This window comes from Galeopterus variegatus, unplaced genomic scaffold (assembly GCF_000696425.1).
Source record: "Galeopterus variegatus unplaced genomic scaffold, G_variegatus-3.0.2 Scaffold474, whole genome shotgun sequence".
Classification (NCBI taxonomy): Eukaryota; Metazoa; Chordata; class Mammalia; order Dermoptera; family Cynocephalidae; genus Galeopterus; species Galeopterus variegatus.
This window is the reverse complement of record NW_007726585.1, coordinates 127,847-151,340: the sequence shown is the minus strand read 5'-3', so window position 1 is coordinate 151,340 and position 23,494 is coordinate 127,847. Positions and strand designations below refer to the sequence as shown.

At 34.4% G+C, this 23,494-nt stretch overlaps 1 protein-coding gene across 5 annotated transcripts in view; it reads left to right on the top strand.

The window, feature by feature from the left end:
- SHOC2 (soc-2 suppressor of clear homolog (C. elegans)) overlaps positions 1-23,494 on the top strand; it is an 89,408-nt gene that overhangs the window by 60,827 nt on the left and 5,087 nt on the right. For all 5 annotated transcript variants that reach the window (XM_008569187.1, XM_008569188.1, XM_008569186.1 and 2 more), the window contains 4 exons: positions 663-800; positions 14,503-14,633; positions 19,650-19,838; positions 22,462-22,584. In XM_008569187.1, the coding sequence (XP_008567409.1) occupies positions 663-800; positions 14,503-14,633; positions 19,650-19,838; positions 22,462-22,584 (581 nt within the window). The remainder of the gene's footprint in view (positions 1-662; positions 801-14,502; positions 14,634-19,649; positions 19,839-22,461; positions 22,585-23,494) is intronic.

Below are 23,494 nucleotides of genomic sequence, written 5' to 3'. Positions count from 1 at the left end.
TCCATTGCTGGCCTGGATGTGTGGCGGGGGTGGGCTGAAAAAATTTTTAAAGACTGAATAACACTAAGAATCATCTAAATTGCCAGTACCGTCCTTTCAACCAGAATGAGGAGAAATATATTCTGTCCTTTTAGAGTGCTTTTAAGTTGAAAAGCAGTTTTTATTTATAAATTTCAATCTATATGTTTATATAACATCAGAACATATGCCTTATTTGAAAGCATGTATATTTTGAGGTATGGAAGGTAACCCTCAAATTGAACTCTAGATGTATATGATATTATTGTGATGAATTTAGTTAAAAAAATTAGCTCTATAATTTTGATTATGGAATGAATTGGTTACTTAAAAAGAATTTAATAATACAGGTTGTAGTTATTTACAAGTACCGTTTTAATTTTATTAGATGTAATTTTGAAATAATGATTTTATATTTTGTGATTGACTTACCTTTTCAGAAAGAAAATGTAATAAAAATGAAGTTTTTTCTTACAATGCAAGTGCGTTTACTAAATAACTTGCTATTTTCAAGTAGAAGTTGCATATCTAATAAAATTGCGTTTCAAGTTGTGTTTAAAAATTGTAAAATATACTTCCTTAATTACAAGTATTATCTAATTTATTCTTTAATAACCCTTATTTTTTGGTTTGTTAATTTTCAGGTGAATTATGTAACCTCATTACGCTGGATGTAGCTCACAATCAACTTGAACACCTTCCAAAGGAGATTGGAAACTGCACACAGATAACCAACCTTGACTTGCAGCACAATGAACTGCTAGACCTCCCAGATACTATAGGTATGAGAAGAGAAGGAAGATATTGGTAGTTATTTATGGCTTTCTGGACTACTATTAATAGGACTACTTTTTAATCCTTTTTAGTAATAAAAACTAGCGATTAAAATTCAAAATTACCTAAGTAGTAAAACATCTAAAAGATGGTATTTTAAAATCACTTTTCATTTCCATTTCTTGGCCAAGAAAATAATTAGGTTTTAAAAAAGAGCCCAGTTGGGTTATAAAGAAGATAGAATATTGAATTACATGTATATATTGTTATAGATTAAATTGCAGAATGAGTGATTTTCTGTTTTTGCTTGTTTTAGAATGTTGTATGCTATTATATTGAATGTGGTCTTTTCTTTGCTAAAGTAGACAACTGAAAGATAAAACCATTGCAGTTTAGTTTTTAAAATGTGGCCAATGTAGTCTAAGGTCTGTTCATCTGTAATATTGAGGGGTAAGAGAAAAGATGTCTTGAAGTTCAAAATGTGTTTCAAAGACTTTGCCAAACTGCAGCAAGTTGAATTGAGCTAACTGTGATATGTTCTGTAATTATATAGTCTTGTGTATTTTTCTAATTGTTCATAAATTGATTAAAACAGTAAAGGGGGGCTGGCCCGGTGGCGCACTGGATAGTGTGCCGCTTGGGAAGCGTGGCGGTGCTCCCGCCCGAGGGTTCGGATCCCACATACAGACCGGTTCCCGCTCACTGGCTGAGCAAGGCGCGGGAGCGACACCGAGGGTTGCGATCCCGTTGCCGGTCCCCGGTCCGGTACGGGGGCAACACTGAGGGTTGCGATCCGTTGCCGGACACGGAAAAAGACAAAAGACAAAAAAAAAATAAAAATAAAAAATAAAACAGTAAAGGGAATTTATAAATTTCTGATGCCTTTTTAATTATTGGTGTGGTATAAGGATACCATAATGTTTATTTAGAAAAATTACATCTATATTTTATTTACATAATTTTAGTAATGAATATTTCAGAGGTGCTAGCTATTTAGTAAATCATTGTAAGCCTATAATGATGTTATCTTTCTCTAGAAGGATTTTTGTTTGCTTCTGTCAGTTTCCTAGCGGGACCACTTTAATCGATCCTTGTTCAAGGCTTGAGGTTTTTCTGGTCTGTCTCCCAGGTGTTTCAAAGGTTTAAATGCTGGTGCTTAGTCATTATCTTGTTAGCTTTCTGATTTTTGTTTTGAAAAAAAAAAAATTTTTTTTAATGGGAGGGTTTATTTGAATTACCTACCATTATTTGAAACAGAAGCAGTTGTTAGGGAATTTTTAAATAGAATTGAATAGACTATGTTCGGTTATATGGAACAACTTTTTATTTACAGAAAAGCAAGCTAAGTCTTGGATATAATAGCTAGTCATTAGAACCTGTGTGTGTCTCCCGGATTCTTGGCCCATGGCTCTTTCTATCATATTACTATTTGTAATGGCAACAGATTAAGTATTCTAATTTACTTAAGATGCCTCTCTGAAAGGCAGGTTGGTCTACAACACATAATGAATTGCTCTATTAATATACATAGTGAATATTCTACCAAATTTCCTATATAAATAAGAGAATCAGATTTCTGGTTCAAAATAATAGGGATCAAGCATGATTATTTCTTGCTTTTTTCTCTTCAAAATCAATTGAAATGCCAAGATGACAAAAGAGAAATATGTTAGAAATATGTTTGGTAAATCAAATTTAATGGAAAATGATGTGTAATATAATGAACACAGCCAAAGACAAAAATGATCTGTAGGATAAAGTAGAAGTCCCCTAGAATCTAGAACAAAAATCAAAAATATATACAAAATAAGAAATACACAAAAGATAAATGAAAAGTTAAAAAGTCATGGGAGTCAGGACTAAAACTTCTAGAAAGAAAATAGAGATATATAATGAAGAAACAAAATACAATTTTGTAATGGTTCCCTGAACTTGCTAAAAACCCAGAGAATAAGACTGAAATTGCTTACCAAGAAGAAATAATAAAAAAAAGATACATTCTGGTAGAAGTTTTAAAAATTAAATGTATTTACTTGTTTTGAATCAATAGTATATTGGCATATAATATCATAAAATCTGCCTTTGCCTAGTTTTGGTTTTAGGGTAATGCCACATGTAATAGGTTGGGAATGTTCCCATCTCTTCAATTGTTGGAACAGTTTATATGAAAGTGGCATTATTTCTTAATATTTGGTAAAGCTCACCATTTGGGTCAGAATTTTTCTTTATAAGAATGTTTTTAAAACAATTTCAATTTCTTTAATAGATATGGGGCTATTTAGGTTATTACTTTCTTCTTGAGCAAACTTGGTCATGTGTGTCTTTTAAGGAATATGTTCATTTTACTTAAGTTGTCACGTTTAAAGGCATTAAGTTATTCATAACATTCCCTTGTTATTATTTTAATATCTATAGAATCTGTAGTAATGCCACCTCTCTCATTCCTGATATGTGTAACTTGTACTATTTTCCCTCTTCTTTTCCTAACCTGGTTTCTGGTTAGAAGTTTATCAATTTTATTGATTCTCTCAAAGTTTTATTGATTTTTTTCCCTATTGTTTCTCTGGTTTTTATTTCATTGATTTCCACTTTGAACTTTATTATTGCCTTTCATCTGTTTACATTGAGTTTTGTCATTTTTCTATTTTCTTTTGGTGGAAGCTTGAAGTTATTGATTTGAGACATTTCTGATCTTCTCATAGACATTTAGTGCTATAAATTTCCCCTTAAGTACAATTCTGATACGTTGCATTTTCCTTTTCATTCAAAATACTTTATAATTTACTTTTCTTCTGTGATCTATAGCTTATTTAGAAGTGTGTTGTTTAGTTCTCAAATGTTTGACAATCTTCCATGAATCTTTTTGTTATTGATTTCTAATTTAATTCTTTTGTGGTCAAGAACATACCTTGTATGGCTTGAATCCTTTTAAATTTATCGACATTTATTTTATGGATCAGCATATTGTCTACCTCGGAAGTATTCCATGTGCAATTGACATGTATTCTCCTTTGTTGGGTGGAGTGTACCATAAATGTCAGTCATGGCACAGATGTGGCAATCAGTGAATTTTTCTATTTCCTGCCCTTTTTTTGGTCTCTTTTTTCTAAATTTTTCTTAGTTACATTGTCAGGACGGGGATCATACTTTGTTACACTAATACCCATTTTTATTTAAGTCTTAATGTTCATCAGCAATCCTATTGCCGTTGTTGTCTCAGTCATTTCTTGGTTATTTGAAGTTAATCTGGTAATATTTTTCTCAAAAATAGTTCATGGGAACAGTAGTCCCCTATAATTCTTGTATGTTTGTGACTTTTATACTTGAAGAACCATTTGGATGGTTATGAAATCATTGGGTCCAACTTCTTTTCCTCAAGGATCTTAGTAGAACTAAAAGGTGTAGTTCTACTGTCTTCTGGCTTTTAATGTACAAAAATATGAGGACAATCCATTTTTTCCTCATTATAAGTGACTTAATCTTTTTGCCTGGCCACCCAAAAGATTGTTTTTTTATCTGAAGTTCAAGAACTATATTTTATTTCTCATTGTTGATATTTCAGGGTTGCATTTCCTTAGTATACTCTGGGCCAATTCAAATTATAAGTTTAATTTTTATTTCAGTACAGTTTTCTTGAATTACATTGTGACATATTTAGTTTGTGTTGTATGTTCTTACATTGAAATATGTCTGTAAGTTTTCTAATTGTGAACAACCAACTTATTGGGACAGTAAAGGAGAAAAGAAAGGATAACGCAGTCTCAGCAGGATCACTTTTCAGTGGAATGTCACATAAAGCACTTTCAAAAAATAACTTCTTTCATAAAATTCAAAATCTTGTTCAATCTTAGAAAGAAAAACAAAATGTTGCTTTACTGCAAATCAGACAAGAGAACTGAAATTTAAGATATTCAAAATTTTATAAAGTTATGTTCTTATCCTACTTATTGATGCTTAGTCACTGTGTATTTCTTATGATATCACAAATGCTAAACACTTTATTGTCTTTTGAGCATATAAGGCAAGTTCTATCTTCAAGGGTGTCTGTTCTTCCCATCTTTCTGTTTAGAACTCTTTTTTTCCTAAATACACACTCAACTTCCTTTGGTCCTTCAACTGATCAAATGGATACATAAGTCATGGTCGTCAATCAGCCCTGTTCTTTCTCTCAAATAGTCTAACAACACTTTATTATTTAATATTTTATTCATGTGTCTGTATCTCTGTGTTGTTAAGTAACAGTCAAAGAGGGATACAATTAAAGTATTAAAATGAATAGTCCAGGCAAACAGAAAGCATAGATAATGGTAGATGATAAAATCTTCCAGTAAGAAGGACTAGGGTCCTTTAGATTTATTTCCTCTGACAAAGGATAGCTTTTCTATGTATTCTTCTTTCTCCTGGTTTTCTTAATTTTATATTTCTCTCTTTTATTCGAAATGTGTTTATTAATTATGAAACCAGTTAATTTTATTAATCTTTTGGAGTTAAGATATGATCTCAGGATAACACATATGCCTCAGTTCTGGCATATTCTGCATGGTCAGATTATTAGTATGTATTGGAAATCATTGAGGACAGAAACATTGACAATAAAAAAATTTAAATAATATTGCATTTATTTTTATAGGTTTTGATAGATATACAACTGTTAATTATGAGTAATGACAAAGTGAATAAGTAATATTTGTTGAAAGTTTTTTTGATATTGTAGTCATTTACTGTGTTTATTAAAATAATTCTTTTCTGTTTCTCCACCCCTCCTATCCCTAATATTTTGTTGTGTAACAGAAGGTTGAGGTTTGGTGAGAAATTTGAACATTTGGGTCTTGGTTTGCTAAAAATCTAAACAGTCTTAATTGGCCTCTGAGACTCTCCTCATTTATTGGAGAAGAGCAATTCACCCAAAGCAGTCAATGGCAAACTTAATTGGTATATGGTTCTCCTGATACCTTTCCTTTTTTTTTTTTCCCCAATCCTAGTCTAGTTCTTGAAAAGTATTACTTAACATGGAAAACAAAAAACCCAACACCTATCCTGGAAGTGGCTGCTAGCCCTGCAACAGCTGCCCTACTTGTTTTTCCCTTTTTCCCTGGACTAAAGAATCTTGCCTTAAACCCACAACTGAAAATCAAATCTTATATCACAATCATTTTTCCAAAACTCTATTTACTTGCCTTTTCTTTTCCTTTCTTTTTACAGCAGACCAGGATGTTTTCTCTTCTTTATTGAACACTCCTAGAGTAGCTTTCACTCCTTGGCAGTGTCACTGCCATTTACTTCCAGTCTGAGCAGTGCCAGGATCACTTAAAGCTCAAAGGATGTGGGGAAGAGACAGAAGGAAATGAGGAGTGTGCAGCTGGTTGCAGTTAAGAGAGTGCATAGCAGAGAGTTTTTCTGATTAACATTAGTTTGCCTTGTTGAAGGATAAAAAGTATATTCTCTTTCATATAAATATTTTCTAATTCAAGAAGTAGCTATGAACGAAAGAAAATATTAACCTTTGTTACAACAGTCATTTTGTTTCAAATGATATCCTTAAAGTTTTCTGAGATCTCTGATGGTTTTATGAAATCAGGGGAGAAAAGGTGTGAAGTAGGAAAAAATATTTTACTTTCTGTTTCTTCTCAAAATGAGGTAGAGAAATATGCAACAAAACTTTGCCTTCAAGGCTGGAGCACAGAACAGTTCACACAGGTTCTTTTTGTTGCATTGGGCTCCAAAAAAAGGTCGCAGTAATTATGATTGTATCAACAAGTAGTTTTAATTACAGTGTAGCTTATGTATAACAACTTTACTAGTTTTTGTAATGGTGGTGTTCTTTTGAGTTTTTGGCATTTAAGAATTTTTGTATTGCGTACTTTTCAGTTTGCTTTCAGTTTTTTAGTTTAATGTTTCTGAAAAAAATAATTGTATCTTTGGAACTTTGTATCTTTCCTATTAATTTTTTGTTACTTTGTTAAAATAAGATTAAAACCATTTGAATTAGAATCTTATCCAAAAGTTACACTGGGCCGACCTGGTGGTGCACTGCTGAAGTGCGCCGCTTGGGAGTGCGGTGGCGCTCCCGCCGAGGGTTCAGATCCCACATACAGACCGGCCGCTCACTGGCTGAGCGAGGTGCGGGCACAACACCGAGGGTTGCGATCCCGTTACCGGTCCTGGTCCGGTACGGGCGCGACACTGAGGGTTGCGATCCGTTGCCGGTCACGAAGAAAGGCAAAAAGGCAAAAAAAAAAAAAGTTACACTGAATCAACCTAAAAGGTGCTGATTAAATTTACTGAAATTGAAAGCATCTAATTTTAATTCATGGCCATTTGATTTCACCATATTTTAAAAATCTGACAGCATAAGAAAGCAAGCTGTCAAAGCAGAGCACAGGACAGTCTACAAAGTTAAGCACTTGAGCCAAATGCCAGTGATTGGCAATGATCAGCCTACATTTATGCTCAGAAGCTCAGCAATAATGATTTTTTTTCTTAGTTAAGATGGTTCAACATTAAAGCAAGCTATGTCTTGATTTCTAACTTTCAGTTTTAGTTTGTGGCTTAGACCACTCATTGAAAGAGGTTAGGGTTGAAACCACTGCAGAGGGTAAATCACAATAAATGCCAGACTTCTGATGTCAAGTTGTTTTCTGGCATGAGTTTTGATATTTCATCCCTAAATTTTAACTTATTTTGCTGAGAGTAATGGGTTTTGGCAAAAAGTGGATGACTCATTGAACATGCCATGTTTCAAATAAGTGATAAAGCCTGTACAAATGTGTATTTCTCCATCAGAATAGCATATTCTTATAGATTACATTTTTACAAATTCAGCCCCTTCTACCCCACGAAATAAAAAAGGGGGGGGGGAGGAAAAAGTTTAGGTCCAGGAAAGTTGGAGGTGCCGTTTTTATTACCACTAATCTTGATACATGTAGCAATTTCACTATATCATTTTTATTTCATAAATTCTTGAAGTCTATTCTGGTTTTTAAAGTGAGAAACTTAAGAGCTATTCGGTTTTGGATGAGAACTTTCAAGAATCCAGTTCTATTTACTGGGCTTTTGTTGTTTTGTTTTCTATTCGTTTTTTTTTTTTTTTTAATTTTTTTATTGAAGTATAATTGATACATGTTTGTGGGGTACAAAGTTGACTATCAGTAGTTGTGTACAATATATGATAGTCAAATCAGGATAGTTAGCTTATTCATCATTACAATACATAATCATACTTTGTGTCCATTAACCAATTTCTCATTAATTTCTCATTAACCCCCACATTCTCCCCTTCTCCCTCTCCCTTTTCACTTCTAGTAACCACATTTCTGTTTTCTCCTTCTAAAAGTTCAATATGTTATTGTGATTGTTTCTTTCTCTCTCTCTCTTTCTTTATTGTTTGTTTATTAATTCAGTTCCCACTTATGAGGGAGGATATGCAGTATTTCTCTTTCTGTGCTTGGATTGTTTCATTTAACATAATTTTCTCCAGGCTCATCTATGTTGCTGCGAATGGCAGAATTTCATTCTTTTTCTATGTTTGAGTGGTATTCCATTGAATATATATACCACATTTTCCTTATCCAGTCATCCATCAATGGACATTTAGGTTGGTTCCAACTCTTGGCTATTGTAAATAGAGCTGCGATAAACATGGAAGTTCAGGTTTCCCTTCAACATGATGATTTCCATTCCTTTGGGTATATACCCAGTAGTGGGATTGCTGGATCTGTAGTTTACAGAACTTCCATGCTGTTCTCCGTAATGGCTATACTAATTTACAGTCCCACCAACAGTGCAGAAGGGTTCCCCTTTCTTCACATCCTTGCCAGCATTTGTTATTCTCTGTCTTTTTGATAATAGCCAATCTAACTGGAGTGAGATGGTATCTCAAAGTGGTTTTGATCTGTGTTTCTTTGGTTAGTGATGTTGAGCATTTTTTCATATACCTGTTGGCTGTTTATATGTCCTCCTTTGAGAGAATGACCTATTCAGCTCCTTTGCCCATTTTTTAATAGGACTATTAGTTTTTTGACTGTAACATTGTTTGAGTTCCTTGTATATTCCGCTATTAATCCCTTGTCAGATTTATAGTTTGCACATATTTTCTCTCATTCTGTAGTTGTCTTTTCACTTTCTTGTTTCCTTTGTTGTGTAGAAGCTTTTTAGTTTAGCCTCCATATACTGGGCTTCTGAATTGATAAACATTTAAAATTTGATTACTACACTAATCTTTGTTATCACAGAAAGTTTTTAGGTTTAAGCGAGAATAAAAAACATTTAAAATATTGTATTAATCTACTATTCTACTGTAAAAAGTGAATGAGGTACGGCTGGTGATGGATCAAAATTAATTGGCCCTTTCCTCTTCTGGCAGACTTCAAAGACACTTTGGTGAATACTTCAGCCATTTTATTTCAATGGAACAGCTTTCTTCCATAGGGAAAGCAGTAGTATGAAGGAGAGAAAGGGATGGTCTTGTCTATTTCCAGTTCTTTCTTAAGGTTGGCTGCCTCTTTTTACCTTCAGTAGCATACAGTTTATCAGAAGATTTTGAAATTCTTTATAGTCATACATGATCACTACTCATAGGAAAATTTCCACCTTTACCACCATTGCTGTATCAGTCATAGGCATGGAATAGGCAACAGATAAAATATTGATACCATCCCTTCCCGTTTTGCAATGATGTGAGTAAATGGGCACTGTCCTTCACTCTTTGTAGAAAGAAAATTGATATAGCCTTGTGGTACTATCCTTCAAGATTTAAAATATCTATATCCTCCAACACATCAGAAGTATTTTCACATGCACACAGATATGCAGAAGGGTGTTCATTACAGAATTCCTTTTTCCTTTTTTTTTTTTTTTTTTTTTTTTTTTCGTGACCGGCAACGGATCGCAACCCTCAGTGTCGTGCCCGTACCGGACCGGGACCGGCCACGGGATCGCAACCCTCGGTGTTGCTCCCGCCCCTCGCTCAGCCAGTGAGCGGCCCGTCTGTATGTGGGATCCGAACCCTCGGCGGGAGCACCACCGCACTCCCCAAGCGGCGCACTATAGCAGTGCGCCACCGGGCCGGCCCCAGAATTCCTTTTTAAAAATTAGAGATAAATGCCATCAATTGGACAACAATTAAATAAATAATGGTACACACATATCATGGAATACTTTACAATGGTTAAATAGAGTGAGGTATATCTGTATTTATTTACAGGAAAATATTTTATGACCTGTTATATGGGTGGAAAAGCATATGGAATGTTCCCACTTATCTAAAAACAAAACACATAAACATAAAAAAAAATCCCTGTATTTGTATATGTGTAAATAAATGCTTAGCTAATAGTCTCAGTCGGTACATATTAGACTACAAACCATGGTTATCTACAGAAGAGAGTAAGATGGATTCATATAGATGCATTTGTAATTAAAAAATTATTTGGTGTGGTGTGGAAGAAATGCAAGAAGCTGGAGTTATTAGTACTTTCTTTCTGGCTGGTGTCTAACAATGGGCTGCTCAAAAGTTGGATATCCCAGAAAAAAATTCTTGCAGATATTTGTTGAAGAATTAATTAGTTTATATTCAGATAGACAAGGGAAATCTGATATTTTTAAATCATGTCCAGTAAAATCTGTGTTTTATAGACACGCTATTTTATAAAATAAATTTGGGTCAAAGAAAAGAGATTTTTATGGGCCTCATATAATTTTCTGTATCTTGTTTCTAATGCAAAGGAGGACAAATAGTGGAATGTTTTAGCTTCCATAATTGTTAAGAAAGTGTGAATGAATGCCTGCCATGTGCTTAGCACTAAAATACTATGGAAAGAGAGAAATGCAAATACTATGGAGAGAGAGAATAGCAAGTCTCCTCCCCTAAAGGTTTTCAGTCTGGTGGGAGAGATGACTAATCCATGAAACAATTAACAACCTAAGACCAAATGTAATTGAATACCAACTTATGGTGAAAACAGTATGCTGCTATAAGTTTGATTTATGGGGAGATCAATTATATCTTGATAGAATGGTGAGGGAAGTCTTCATGAACAAATGTGTTAGACTCAGTATGGAAGAGAAATGTGTTCCATGAGCACAATAGCATAGACAGTCAAACGGCATGGAGGTAAGAAAATAAGCAAATCATGCCTCTTTGTCAACAAGAAAACAGCTATCTGGAGCAAAGTCAATGAAGATCTTGAAGAAAGATTTCTTGATAGGAAGCCAAATGAGTTTCATTCTAGCTCTGCCCCTAACTGGCTGGCTGGTGACTGTGACAAGTCCCTTCACATAGTTTATGCTAAAGTCCATGCTAATTACCCTCAGATGGCTCTTATTACTGCTTCTGAGGTATCTTTCTCACCTCTCATCTTTTTATCAAATATCACAGGATAGCTATCTAAAACTTCAAACCACCACCATGTTTGTTTTTCCACAATTTAGCTCATGTCTTCGCTTTATGGAGAAGATGAGCTTTGCAATGTAAAGAATGCAAACATCTTACCACCCCTACATGTCTTTATTTTCCTTCTTTGTTTTGTTCATTCCCTCTTGTTCTTAGAGGCAGAGATGTTTCTCCTTTCTAAGATTTACTCTTCCATCTTTTTAATAAAACCTGCTTTGATTCTTCCTTCTGGAAGTTGTCTCTTCCTTCTCTAAACATTGAAAGCATTTTGTTCATATCTCTGTTAGGGCACTATCATAATCTACTAAGTATTATACTTATTTGTGAAACTATGTCACTGTAGTGTAAGCTTCTTCAGAGAATAGACAGAGTACATCTTATGTTTGGCACTGCATTTACATAGCAGTTACACAATAAGTATCTGGATTGGTAGAGTATGATTATATGATGGGGAGCCTTAAAAGCTAGCAAAGAATGTTTGTTTATATTTGGTACTATAGACATAGGTTGTTTTTTAGATTCAATGTTTTATCTCAACTGAATACATACCATAGAATAAAAATTATGTGTTGAACATCTGTTATGCATCAGTCATGGTGCTGAGTATCTTACACACATTATATCTAGGACAACCCTGTCAGGTATGTGGCATTATCCCTGCTTTACAGATGAAGAAACAGACTCAGAGGGGTTAAGTAACTTGCCCATGGTCACATAGATAATATAAAATACTTTGGGTTTTCTGTTTTACTGTAGTGTTTCCAATTTAAATAATTATTTTTCTATTGAACATTTAGGTTGTCCCCACTTTTTTTTTTTTTTACCATTCTATATATGACTATAATTAACATACATACGAAGTCATATAGCGGATTATTTTCTGCCAGCCCAACTTTTATCTGTGTCTTATTCAATGTCATAATGCGTGATAGCAATAGCAAATTTGATTCTTGGTCTTATATTCTAATCTCTAAACTCTCTGGGGCTTTGGAAAGTCATCCAGTTCTCTGTTTTTTGTTTGTTTTTTCCTCCAAAATTGATACTTCTCACCAGGCTGTCATCAGAAAGACCCTAGTGAAGCATCCTTAGTTAATTTAGAAAGCACTATAAAGACAAACTTAAATGTCTTTGCCAAGTGGTAGTTTTTATTGTTGCTTCTGTATTCAATATTATGCCTATTGGAATCTTAATCAGAACCAGCAAATTCTTGTCCCGGTTTCCAAACACTGTTGTAAGAAAGTGATGTAAATGTGCATAGCATACCTATGGAATAATTCTATTTGAAGGAATTGAAATAATTGCTAAGTTTTTCTGCATTATAGTTGATTTGACTTACGGTATAGAATCATAAGAGTATTTTTTATTATCAATGACTAATTCCTACCTTGAAAATGTGAAGGGTAAAAATTAGCTGCAACTAGTCAATTCTCAAAACTTCAGTAACTGATTTCTTCAGCAAGAGGGATAGATGCAGATGGATGATAACTAGATAAAGGTTATGAGGCATAGTGACTGCCCTTGTAGTCAAGGCTTAACTTATGCTATAGACTAATACATATCTTCTCTAAATATTAAAGTAATATTGCATCTATGAGAGTTGATCATGTAACAGCTTTTAAAAAATAATTAAAGGAAAAAGAAAGAAAAGGGCAGACACCAGAAGGTTGCTGAAAGTTGAAAGGCCTCAAGATATTTGTCCCCAAAAAGTTAGGTGTGACACAGCCATCCACTTCTGCAATTTCTAACACTGGAAATAACTTTAATTTGAAAGTAAGGACTACATTTGGCATTTTAACTTTGCCCATCGAGAATATCATAACAACAGTTGTAATTTTGAGGCAGTACGCTAGATAGAGACAAGAGCAAGAGAAGGAAAAACTGGTTATTTGCAAATGGGACAAACTGGTTCCCTTGAGCAAGCAAGCACGTGCACAGAAGTGACTACAAGAGACGAAGACAATTCCACACAGGGAGCCCCACCAGCTAGAGTGCCAGTCTCTTTAACCAGTACGACAGAGATTACATTCAGGGCTCAACCAATGACCAAATGGCATGAATCCAACTAAGAGGACTTAAAATCCCAGGAATGTAACTGGGGGGGGTTCTTGAGCACTCTCCTCTCTCGCTGGAGTCTGCTCTGTTTTCTCCAGAGTGTACTCTTCCTTCTTCCTTTGCTAAATAAAACTGCTTTTACTTTTCATTTCTGGCATGTCTCGTCCAATTCTTTGTTTGAGACACCAAGAACCTGGATCTAGCCAGTGGGACCTGGAATTTTTCCATAACAATTTGAAGAAAAGAAATTAATCAGCCATGATAGAGGAATACATTGAACTAAATCCTCATTACAGTTACCTTTTTTTCTTTTTGGTATCAAAATGAACTTATTTTCTAATGTGTATTGTTTGGGAAATTATATTTGATTTGAACCTTTTATAGCAGATCCCATCATATTCTTCCAGGTAGCTTACGTGTAGATGGCCATGTACTGTTAGCAATAAAACTAGAAAATGCCTAGAAAATAAAATTCTCTGCTTTTTATTCAGTAGCGGCTAATTTGTGCTTGAGCTCTTATGCTTAGATAAGAGAGACTATAACTCACTTTTATTTGTAATTGTTTTTGGTTTGAGCAATTTTTTTTTTTTTGTCATCAAGCCATCTGTTCACAGAAATTTTAGAATGTTTGTCCTTACTCATGGAAGATATTGAACTTTTCTGATCTCATAAAATAATCATGCATCTTATATTTTAAATAATATCATTTTAGAAATTTGGAAATATCTTCTCCAAAATTGCATATACATTTTTATATATAACCACTGATTCTAAGTTGGATAATCATCACATAGATACAAAAGGTATAATTATTATAAATTTAAAATATACACTACGTTGATGCAATTAAATTAGGCCTTATCTAAAGATTTAATTTGTTAAAGTATGCCAATACCTTCTAATTGTTCATTTAAAAATTAATTTATAGCTGTCTGTCTCATTATTTCTCTAAGACAAGTCGGCACAAAAGTGGTTTTAATTTCATCTTAATTGATAAAGTGTAGTGTGTGGTTCCTTGGTACTAGAAGTTAAGGATCTTGGGCTGGCCGGTTAGCTCGCTTGGTTAGAGCACAGTGCCAATAACAAAAAGGTGAAGGGTTTGGATCTCAATACTAGTCAACTGCAAAAAATAAAATAAAATAAAGAAGTAAATGATCTTGCTGAAATACTACTTCAAAGCAATTCATAAATATCCACTAGATAGCCTGTCACAGTGAGAGGCTCATCAGATTTTCTAAAAAATAAATTCTTTTGTTTTGTATTTACAGGAAACCTGTCCAGTTTAAGTCGTCTTGGTCTGAGATATAATAGACTGTCAGCAATACCCAGATCACTAGCAAAATGCAGTGCACTTGAAGAATTAAATTTAGAGAACAATAACATTTCTACTCTACCAGAGGTAAGAAGTGGATTAAAGAAAACAGTATTTGAAACGAGTCTGCATATAATGCAGGGAAAACTAGTAAATCTTTACAGTTGGGTAAATAATTTGGTGATTGAGATTTTTAAAATAATGAGTATGCTATGGCTATACAGCTATCACTAAAATAAAAATCCCAAAGAAGAAAGAATGGGTATAGGAACATATTAAATTTTTTTTTAATGCAGAAAAGAAGGGAAAAACAAGGAGGAAGTCAGTGTGCTATAGTCCTCTTTAGCACCACTTAAATCTTTCTCATATCATTTTGGGAACTGGCAGTAAAAGCTATTAAGGAAAAGCTGTATGGCTGGTTTTAAATCTCAGCTATCCCACCCAATTCAGTTAGAAAAACGTACAGTAGAAAGATGATAAAAGAATGATGTACATAGAATGTACTATTAACAAGATTAATATTAGGTGCAGCTCTCCTGTAACCCAAATTATTAGCCGGTTTGTACAATAATATTAAAGCCTATTTAGTATATGACAATCACCAAAATCTGTTATTTTTTCACACATTATTTTTAATTTGGGTTTTGTCGGTTCTGTTAGAAAAATATTTTCACTTATTTTGCTTAGGAATTGATTGGGTAAGATATAATACTTTCATTTTTTTAATTGTCCGTCTCAACATTATTATTCTTTGACTCTTGCCTTTCTTTTGCTATCTACTATTTTAGCACACTTAACATATTTATGCTTGTAGTTATTTCAAGCATAGTATCTTATAGCATCCTAACAAATAAAAGAATGGAATTGTAGAATTCAGACTTATGAATTGTCTGAGCTTTGCAAAGTCTTTTTTCTAACAATTAAAAATGTCTCATATAAGTGGCTCTGGGCCGGCTCCATGGCGCACTCGGGAGAGTGCGGAGCTGGGGCTGGGAGCGCAGCGACGCTCCCGCCACGGGTTTTGATTCTATATAGGACTGGCTGGTGCGCTCACTGGCTGAGCGCGGTGCGGGCGACACCGCACCAAGGGTTGTGATCCCCTTACTGGTCACGAAAAAAAGGCTCTACTGTGTTTTGACTATTGCTATTTTTTCTGTGTGTATATATATTTTTGAATTAAGAATAAAAGTTCTTTGGATGAATGTTTTTTAGATTTAAGCTTTGATTTATGAAGAACCGTTTGGGTAGATGAAGCTGTAGGTTTGTAGCAATTTATTTAAAAAAGTTTTTTCAAGTGATTTGTTTCTTAGGGAGACAGAAATGAAGTAGCACCTGTTAATTTCGGGCTTCTATTAATTTGACTGTTTGCATTTTCAGAAAACAGCTTGGTCTGGAGTATAAAGTTGATTTTCCCAGGACTGTAGTTTCTAGGCTGGACCAGTTCTCTTAAGACTGCAATGACAGTATTTGACCTGTGGCAAAAGAGTACTATTGTTAGTAGCACTGTAAGTGGGATAAAGAGTAAAATCCACAGGTTTCAGATACAGCCCTGAGAACTAGACTGTCTGGATTTTTGTCCTTCTGTGATAATGGTAATTTAGAATGATAATGGGTGAGGTTCTACTATTTAATGTCCTCCCCTTTTCTGATAATGACTCATATCCATCATAAGGCAGGCTATTAGCTCTTTAATTAGGCCTTGTTGGGATTCTTTTTGGGTATGATTTGTGAGCTTAAGTTAAGATTGACTGCCTTTATAGTGTCAACATGCCTAAATATAAAGACTGGATCTATATCAAAGTTCAAAAGTGAAAAAATTTAAATATATGTGTCCAGTCTTATTGTCAGTGAAGGGAAACTAATGATTCTGAGGTACTTGTTAGAATACAGGTATATGCTATATACTTTTATACACAATATTTTGTGACTGAAATAAGTCAATTTATTTTTTTTAAATAGCAGTTTTAATTTCAGCAAAATTGATTGGACAGTATAGAGATTTTCCATACACTCCCTATCCCCACACATGCATAGCTTCCTCCCCCATTATCAATATCTTCCATCCGGGTAGTACATTTGTTAAGATAGATGAACCTACATTGACACATCATAACCATCGAAAGTCAATAGTTTACATTAGGATTCAGTCCTGGTGATGTATATTCTATGGGTTTGGGCAAATTTATAGTGGTATGTATCCACTATCATAGGATCATACAAAAGAATTTCACTGCCCCCAAAATCCTCTGTGCTCTGTGCTTTCATCCATCCTTCCCCCCAACCCCTGGTAACAACCTATCTTTTTATTTTTGGTAAGAGGATTATAAAGAGGACAGCTCTCTTCAGACTAGATGTGGGAGAAGGTGTGTGTGTGTGTGTGTGTGTGTGTGTGTGTGTACGCTCTCTTCAGACTAGATGTGGGAGAAGGTGTGTGTGTGTGTGTGTGTGTGTGTGTGTGTGTGTGTAAACACACACGTACATGAGTGTATTTAAAGATGGGGGAAACCCTTGATTGGCTTCGTCCAAATGTGGGAAAGCATTAAGTCTTAATTAAAAGTAGTCAATGTGCTTTGGAAGCAGCGTATCCTTAATGCGAATGTATTTGTGGTAAACACAGTAAGGAAAACAATAAAATCAAGCTGGATAGGCAAGAAAAATGAAAGTGGTTTTCAATAAGGGCTTCTTCATGTTGCTGAAATCGAAGCTGGCAAAATGAGTATATATTTTTGTTTGAAGATTATCTGAAAATGGACTAGTTTAATGTGTACATATATACATAAGGAAAAGGAACAGAACTTTAAGCACATATGCTCCAGCCATGAAGCTCGAGCTCTGCATGTATTATCTCATTTAATTTTCAGTATAATTCTACTAGTTATTAGGGTATTCTTATCAGATACATAGGGAGATAAAACTTCAGAGGTTATGTTTTTGGCCAGATTTGTTATTTTAAATATTTTTTGGAAGTACGGTGAGAGATACATTGACTGTCTCACCAAAGTTGACAAAACTGTTAAGCAGAAGAGCTAAGATAGGAACCCAGGTGTGTCTGACTCTCAAGCTGTGCTGGCTTCCGCAGCACATATGCTAAAGTTGGAACGATATAGAGAAGATTAGCATGGAGTGCTCGCCTAATCCCTGGGCAGAGGGAGCAAAGACCCGTCGCTGCAATTAGGCCCCTCCCAGCGCCCACCCCTGCGGCAGCGCGCCGGTGTCTCGGGGGCGGGGGTGGGGTGGGCCAAAAAAATCAATGATTTGCAAACCCCAGGTTTCACAATTTGACCTTAGAAATAAAACTTTGAAGAGCTGCCTTCTTGTTGCCCCTTCTTAAATGTACTCAGATATTAACTTTTTAAATAGAAGAATGTCAAGTCAATAAAGTCAGTTCTAAGAATAACGTTTTTGTCATGACACTCAGTAAAACTTTTTTATTTTCTTTAGACATTTTTCCTGAATTGCCTGCGACTCAGTTTTCTCACCACCACTCTTGGCCTATGCTTGCTTTTTGTTTGTGTACAAGAATAGGAGAATGATAAGGATAGCTTCTGTTCAGTATAAAGAACAAGTTTCAGTCCATTGTTTCATTATACTTTCAATTATGCAGCTACTTCATTCCTTCAGCTGGCCTTGCCAGTTATACTGACACCACAGGTACTAAGTCTTCAGTTTGCTCATGGTGGACTGCTGAAGTTTGAACATTATTTAAATAAAACCCACACACACCTCACACTTGTACATGTTTTTGTTTTTTTTTTGGGGGGGGCGTTGGCTTGCGCTTTTACTTCAATCTAGAATGTTTTCTTCTACTTTTGAATATTTAAAAATTTTTATCCTTCAAGATCTAGCTCATTCTCAACTGCCTTCCTGCTTTTCTAGCTATTCCAGTATTTCTTCTTTTCTTTGAATTTAAATAGGGAAGGGATTTAAAATTTAAGCACTTATCTGCTAGGTATTATAAAGCTACTTATGTATTTTTTTTCTTTTAGTCTTCACTTCAACCTATAAAATAAGGCATCATTTTAAAAATGAATAAACCAAGGTTCAGAAAAATGACTTGCCTGAAGTCAAAAGCTATTAAAAGAGCCAGGACTCAAAACTATTTTATAGCTTATATGCATGTTTCTCAAATGTTAATGAGCATACACATCACCTAGGAATCTTGTTAATATTGCATATTATGATTCTGTAGGAGTGGGGCCCAAGAGTTTACATCTCTAACAATCTCCCAGAGGTGCTTATGGCTGCTTTTCCTCAGCCCAGACTTTGAATAGCAAGAGCCTATTCTACGTAGTTTATTATTGATTACATGCAGTTACGTATTATTTTCTAATTGTTTTCTATTTGTGTGCTTTGTTTTTTTCTAAATATGGCTTAGTCCTATTAATAGCAGATTCTTTTATAATACCTACACATTAGCACTTTGGTTACATGGTGGGAAGCTAAAGTAGGGGAGATGGGGTTATATGCTAAGTATATACTTGTTTAATGGATAAATATATTCCTTCAGAAATTTTACCCTATAGAAAAGTAACATATTCTATTCGTACAATATCAGGAAGTATAATCATCTTCTGAATTTATTATTTCTAAAAGGAACCATTAAATTACTAAACTACAGCTTATTCTGTATCAGGCATTGTGTTAATCTTAATAATAATTTAGAGATAGGTACGTAACCAAGACATAGATAGGACTGGCCACATAGCCAGTGGCAGAGCCAGGACTCAGACCCAGGACTGTCTGAAACTAAAGTTCCTGCTCTGTACAGGTCTCAAACTGACCCCTTCCCCCCCATAGACATTTCTCACAGACATATTTTCTTTACTCCATAGAGTGTTTTAAATAAATTGAAGCCAAATAGTAAAAATCAGAATTTCCTGTTTCTTATAAAATCTTGAAATCTGGCTCAACATTTCTTCAAAGCAACAATTTTCTAGAGCTGATAATAGTGACTGTCCACGTAGATGGGGTGCCACAGAACAAGCCTAACCAGTCTCTGTCATTTGTTACCTGCAAGGCCCTTTGAGGCATTTGTGTTTGGGACTGCTGTTCTATACAAAATAGTTACAATTCTAATTCTTATGCTTATTCCATTTTTTACAGAGTCTTTTGTCAAGTCTTGTGAAACTGAATAGTTTGACCTTAGCTAGAAATTGCTTCCAGTTATATCCAGTGGGTGGTCCATCTCAGTTTTCCACCATTTATTCCCTCAACATGGAACACAATCGAATCAATAAAATTCCATTTGGAATTTTCTCCAGAGCAAAAGTATTAAGTAAGCTAAATATGAAGGTAAGCATCTGTTTGCATTGGGGTGTGGGTGGGGAAGCTACTATTATAGTACTTCTGCTAATATTTATGTTTTCTCTATTGGTGTGGAGAATGGGTACTTGCACTTTGCTAATGGGATCTAAACTGATAATAAGGATACATTAGGGCAACTGTATCAGATAACAGATGTCTTAGAACTTAGGAATTTGTTCTAAGGAAATAATCATGAATGTCCATAACAGTATAGTTATGGGGATATGTATTACAGAGCTATCTATTTCAGAGGTACCAACTTATTAATACTGATAGGGATTTAATATATGAAAAGTAATATATCTTCAGTGGAATATTATGGAGCCATTAAAAATAATAATCTAGTCTTAAAGAATATTAAATACCAGTTGAAATATTATCAGTTTATTAAGTAGAAGAAAGGTAAAACATGTAAAAATTTCTTTCCACACAGTTTTTAAAAGTTGTTTTTAATATGCTTAACTTACATATTAAATATCTATATATTTATATGCATGCATATAGCCAGTGTTTACCAAAATATAACGTTTATCTTTGGATATCACAATTATTTATGGGTATTCTTCAGTTTCTTTTTGCTTATCTGTATACTCTACAGTGAGTGAGTTTCACATTTGTAATGAAGTTTATTGTGAAAGGAGAAAAGAACTGGAAAATCATCTAGTCAGTGTTTTAATGTGTAGTGAATAAACTTTAGGCCCAGAAATGATAACTGAATTGGCCACATAGCCGATTCGTGGCTGAGGTGGGAATCCGGGAACCTAGTTTTCCTGATTCTAAGTTTAGTGTTCTTTCTGTTGTATCATATTACATCTTTTTGTCTTTGATGAACCATCTCAAATTGATTTTTTAAACTACAATTTCTTGATTCTATCTACACTTGTTTATAAATATGGTATGTATCTTTTATGATGATTCTTTGGAAGTGTATAGTAAGTCAACTAATGGAAATTCAAGATATCTTTTATTCTGGTTGTATGAGATTTAGCAGTGGTAATGGTATTAGTTCTGAATGTTTATTTTGTAATAATAGGCTTAGAAGACAGTGGTCCAAGTGTTCTTTAGTTTTTGCATTTGGCTATACATTTTTATGGATATGATGTTATTGTAATATGTTAGCTTGGAAAGGCTTGCTGTTTTCAATAAAATAAAAATAAAACTTTGCATAGAACTTTGCCTTAATATTTCTTCAAACATGATAAATGTTTAACAGAACTTTTTCTTGAAGAAATCAAAATGAAGCTTGACATTTTTCTCCTCATATAAGCACCAGTAGTAAATTTTTAAAAATGAAAATATTGTATCAACCTATAACTATCAGTAGTTTGGGCACAGATCAGTAATAAGTTTAGATGTTACAATAAATAGATAATCTTAAATACTGTAAAAGAAAAACTTGATTTTCAAGTGGATATTTGCTACTTAGGATTTCTCTTATGGATGATTTGTGTAAAATAAGACAAGTAATTCATGTCTGTTGCAGAAAAAATTTAAATATAGAGGAACGAAAAGGATATAAAATAATCCCACCACCAAGATATTAACCATCATTGTTAATATATTGGCATGTATCATTGACACCCAGCAGGGACAGGGGTGCTGGTCATCCTCTCCCAATACCTGTACTCCTACCACACAACAGTGTGGTAAGAGTTGTTATTGATGAAAGTGTATCTTCTAAATGAGTATTTGGAAGCAGGAAAAAGTGAATCATTGGCAAATATTTCTCTCTTTTTTTCTGTGTATAGCCATGTGTAATTTTTTATTTTTATTTTTTTAATTTTTTAAAATTTTTTTTGTCTTTTTCCGTGTCCGGCAACGGATCGCAACCCTCAGTGTTGCCCCCGTACCGGACCGGGGACCGGCAACGGGATCGCAACCCTCGGTGTTGCTCCCGCGCCTCGCTCAGCCAGTGAGCGGGAACCAGTCTGTATGTGGGATCCAAACCCTCGGGCGGGAGCACCGCCGCGCTTCCCAAGCGGCGCACTATCTATTGCGCCACCGGGCCGGCCCCCATGTGTAATTTTTTTAAAAATTAGTTTCATACTTAACCTTTCATCATCTGTTTTTATTATTTTATGATAAATATATTTTACCATCTTTAAAATGAAATTATAGATACTTAATTAGTGTTTTAATGATTTAATTTGCTGTCTTATTAAGACCATGTTTTCTTCTTCTACTTTACTGCTCAGCACCTGTGGAATTCCTGAGAGCTCATCTGGGTTTCCTGTGGGCTATGATTAGATGTGTCTTCTTCCATTGTGCTCATATCTTTATCTGTGCATTATTGTAAAATGAGGAAAACATCATGTTTATCACTAGGATCTTTGAAATCTCAAGTGTTTCTCTGTGTAGTATATTTTTCTGTTTCTATTACAAATGATCACATAGGAAACACGGTTCCAGTTCAACCTCAAAATAAGAGCCTAATTACCGTAAGAAAAACTTGGGAGGCTTAAAGTTTTTGTTGCTGTTTTTCTTTTTATATTTTGGATATCAAAAAGGGAGGAAAGGTTTTGTTTAGTTAAGAATTCTCTTTCAAAGGGAGGCATATGTGGAGATTTGTTTTTGTGGTTCTACCTAGGGTGCTTCTTTTTCTCTTTGCCAGGACAATCAGTTAACATCACTTCCCTTGGATTTTGGAACTTGGACCAGTATGGTAGAATTGAATTTAGCCACTAATCAGCTCACAAAGATCCCTGAGGATGTGTCTGGTCTCGTTTCTCTCGAGGTGAGTATAAGTAAGCATTTAGACCTCCTCAGATCCTTTCACAATTATCTCATGTATAAAGTTTCAAATTAGAATAAGCAGTTTCTGTTCGCTTGAAGATCATAATTAGAAATGTTTAGAGCTCTCTTAAACATATAGCCCTATTGGAAGGAGGAGGTATTGACTTAGTCTAGGCTTGATCTTTCTGAATTATTCTTGCCCAGTAAAAGTTGGTAGGTTTGAATGCTATAAAGTATCTTTGAAAGGAAAGGTCTCTAAAACTTAGCATTTTTTAGAACATGCTTTTCTTCTCTTAATTCTGTTAAGAACTATACCACACTCTACAAAAATAATTATGGATTCCTCAGACTGGCATTCAGAACCCTTTATTATATGACTCTGGCCTACTTTTCCATCTTAATTACCCAACCTGCTGTTTTAAACAGATTATTTTCTTTGTTGAAAATGTGTGTATATTTGTAGCTCTGTATGTTTAGTCCTGTTGTTCTCAATACCTATAATGCTTTCTTCTCATCCCCTTAATTTTTTCTTTTAAAATTCTTTTCTGTAAAATTAACGATCCATCTTATTGTCACCTCCTTAGTCAAGGATGATTTCTCATGCCTCTGAGTACCTAGAGTTTTCATCTTTTTGGTGAAAAAGCTTACTAATAGTAAATATACTGATTTAAAATTTTTCCTCCATATCAGCGTTTTTAAAAAAATCTTATTATTTTATTACTTTATTTAACAAGATGAAATAGTATCATGTAATAGTTAAAAAAAAATATGGACTTTAAAGTCAAACAGATCTGAGTGCCACTCCAGTTTTATCTGTTTATGTTTATAAATTTAACCTGCCCAAGCTTCAGTTTCAGATGTGGAATTGGGATAATAGTATTCATATCACAGGGTTGTAACTAGGATTAAAT